The 3,222-nt window shown below is 50.8% G+C and overlaps 1 protein-coding gene across 3 annotated transcripts in view; it reads left to right on the top strand.

Annotated features, from left to right (window-relative positions):
• The first annotated feature begins 2,715 nt into the window (after positions 1-2,715).
• The window catches only part of RASGEF1A (RasGEF domain family member 1A), a 38,309-nt gene continuing 37,802 nt past the window's right edge, over positions 2,716-3,222 (top strand). For 2 of the 3 annotated variants that reach the window (XM_045290263.1, XM_045290266.1), the window contains exon 1: positions 2,717-2,849. In XM_045290263.1, the coding sequence (XP_045146198.1) occupies positions 2,832-2,849 (18 nt within the window). In that variant the 5' untranslated portion in view covers positions 2,717-2,831. Of the gene's footprint in view, positions 2,850-3,222 lie in introns of all 3 variants that reach the window. The other variant, XM_045290264.1, reaches the window with a different exon arrangement.

Below are 3,222 nucleotides of genomic sequence, written 5' to 3'. Positions count from 1 at the left end.
TAAAGTCATAGAGAATAAGGAGAGATGGGAGAGAGTAAAATGAAGGAGTCAGACACATTTCATGGTAACATGCTCACCTCCTGGACGGCTATGATCTCAACAGCCAGGTCCGTGCAGAGCACGGACAGAGAAGACAGGAGAGCATCTTTATTTCTGTCCAAGGCCCATATATACTTAGAGGGCGTGATTATAGGTAACCACACAAGTCACAGGAAGGGGCTATTAATAGGTATACACATCACAGGAAGGGGATGTACAATAGGCATAGCATGACAGGAAGGGGATAAGCTAGGGATGTACGTGTAATAGGAAGGGGAAAGACTAGGGGTATATATGTGACAAGAAGGGCAGACCCTAGATTTATGTTGGCAGCCTAACCTTGGTCCCCCTTGAGTGGGCTTGACCTCTCTGGGCTCTCCGTCAGGGAAACAATCTACTACTATCCTTATCAGAAGGGAATGGGCCCTACTTAGGGTTGGAAAGACTATAGTCTGATTGCTGTAGATCAGGGGTGTCAAACTGGCAGCCCACAGGCTGCATGCGGTCCCCAAGGTAATTTTTTGTGGCCCACGATACTCTGAAATAAAATTAAATAGAAAAAATTGTTATAAGAAAATAGCGCTTAGGGGAGATCAAGGTAATACTGTACACACAATTCCCTCGTTAACCCTTTAACTACTGAAGACGAGTATACACGTGGCCCAGTGCCTTTCCTGGGGGCCTGTGGATGTGTACAAACGCTGACTCAGTTCCAGTGATGTTTGAAAGCAAGATGTCTGCCACTCTCAGTGTCACGTAATGTAAACAGATCCCAATAGGGAAAAGGTTAAAAAGATCACTCTGGGTTGTGCTGTTATGAACCATACGTAGCAGAAGTGCTAGTTAACATTTTTAGAGAGAAGCCATTACATTGTACATCACGTTTGTCAGCTGTCCAACATTTTATGTTTTTTATTAGTTACTTTGTTATATTTTCCGGTCACAACATAAGAGGTAAGTGAAAACTAGTAGGAGGAAAGCACTGGCAAGTTTCGGGTAAAAAAGAATAATTTTAGTTTTGTAAATACATTAAACAAAATGAATGTTTAAATAAAAGCAAATTATGTAATGTTTTAATTATCCTATCCATATTCCTGAATCCACACTTCAAAATATAAATTTAACAAAATTTGTGAATGTGATGTGGCCCACGTGAATCTTGCCTGTTGCACCAAATGACCCGATTTTTAACTGAATTTGACATCACTGCTCTAGATGATTGATAACCCTTAGGGAGAATAACTTCTGACCTACTTTCGTTGACCTTCAAGTGTATAGTCATTTACCATGTGTAGCAAGCAGCTAGGTTTGGCATATATTTGGGGAAGACAACTTGGGAGAAATCTTTCTGTATCCCAGACCCTTATGTATGTTTTCCAATTGAGTCTGATGATGTGTCAAGCCCTACCCTCTGAGTCTGAAGTCTATTTTCAGGATTCCTCAGGACTTTGTTGCCTTGCTCCCCTTGCTGCTCTATTGAGCTCCCTTCACCCCTTGTGTGTGCGGGGGTGGGGGTAGGGGCGGTGTCAGACTGGGCACAATTCCCTCACTGTGTCTCCAATGCTGTCCTCAGGCTTGGATTTTGATGCAGGTGGCAGCCATGAGGGTTCTGAGCAGAGGAAGGACCAAAAACCCCACAGGCAGTAAGGCAGGGAGGGCTGAGCTCAAGTCTCACCCTGCTTACCTGGTAAGGAAGCTGGGGCAGGAATGAAGGGATGACAGAGATCCTGCAGAAGGTTAAGCTTGTTGCTGGGAAGACAGCAGTAGAGGACAGAGTAACTGAGAAGAGAGAAGGCGGCTTCAGGAACAGGCAGGGACTGAGTAAGCTTGGAGCAGCCATCAAGACAACCTAGCATGACCAGGAGCCTTTGCTGTCCTCCAGGGCCTGGAGCTTGCTCTGAGCCCTCTGGGCAATGTTCACCCCCTCTCAAGTTCTTCCCAGGCTCATCAGCATAGAGTCTCCCAACTTTGCCACCCCCCCCCCACCCCCTCTTGATTCTCCAGCTCCCAAACTCCAACAGGGCACTCACTCCAAGATCCAGGCCACCTGTTCAGTGCACACTCTGAGAATCTGGTCACAAAATAGACCTGCCTAGACCCCAAGCCGTACATGTACCAAAGTACCTCCCACAGCGTCTCATGATTAGCCCTCCTGCAAAAGCAGCTGCAAGTCCCCATTTTTCACTCAAGGGCAGAGGTCCTTGAAATGCTCAAAGCTATGTGGAGTAAGCATACCGGCAGTGGAGGCACTCAAGCCAAAGGCTGGGAGGGCACCTGCCATAGCTCTGTAGGGGGCATCTATTAGGAGGTTGAGGAAGAAGCAGAGAGGTGACCAGGGCGGATCAGCTTCTCAGATCTGGACTTCAACTACACTTCCCACCACCCGGCGCTGGGCCTCACCCCAGCCCAGTGTCTCTGCACACTTGTCATACCACAGCCCTCCCTCCTCCCCATCATGGGCATCTTGGCGCGCCGGCTCGCGCCTCTGGACTCAGACACAAATGCAAAGCCAGGCAGGTGGATACCTCCACTGGACGTCCCTGCAGGGTCTTCCAACCCCGCACGCCTCCCCTCCGGTCCTCCCCCGCCCCTCCTGTCTTCGTTCCGCCCCCGCTCCCTCCCCTCCCACAGGATCTGCAGCTCTGGCCCCGCCCCCAAAGGAAGCGAATTGGCTGCAGGCTCTGTGAAGTGCACCGTGGGCAGGGGGCGACGTTTCTTCAGAGTCAAGAAGGGCTACAGTGAGCCCCTTTACCCGCTGAGCCGCCTGGCAGCGCAGGGGGCCGGGAGCCAGGATGTTTCTAGAGCCTCAGGTAGGGATGCCGCGCCTTGGCAGGCTTGGGGCCGATGTGAGCCTTTTGGTTGTGGTAGGTACTCTGAGTGGGTGGGGGTTCCTGCATCGCTGTGTACGAAAGAGGCACAGATCACTATGCTAGGGGTGCTACCGCCCAGATCGCCTCTGGCTCCGCCAGAGAGGGAGTCGGTTCTTGGAAACCCCCGCAGCTCCCGTGCGTGCGTGTTCTTACCAGGCATCTGTGATCCAGGGCGAAGGAACAGGTGGGCGGCTCAGGCGAGGCCTGCTAGGCACCCTCTAGGATGGACGGCCCAGGAGAGGTAGGAAAGGGCCCTGGCACTTAACACAACCAGGCCTGTGAGAACTGGGAAGATCCTGAATTCTTCCCCAGA

Source organism: Echinops telfairi, unplaced genomic scaffold (genome assembly GCF_000313985.2).
Source record: "Echinops telfairi isolate 266 unplaced genomic scaffold, ASM31398v2 ScPeMD7_35;HRSCAF=133_0, whole genome shotgun sequence".
NCBI lineage: Eukaryota > Metazoa > Chordata > Mammalia > Afrosoricida > Tenrecidae > Echinops > Echinops telfairi.
The sequence above is the reverse complement of the archived record's forward strand: the minus strand, read 5'-3'. Positions and strand labels throughout refer to the sequence as shown.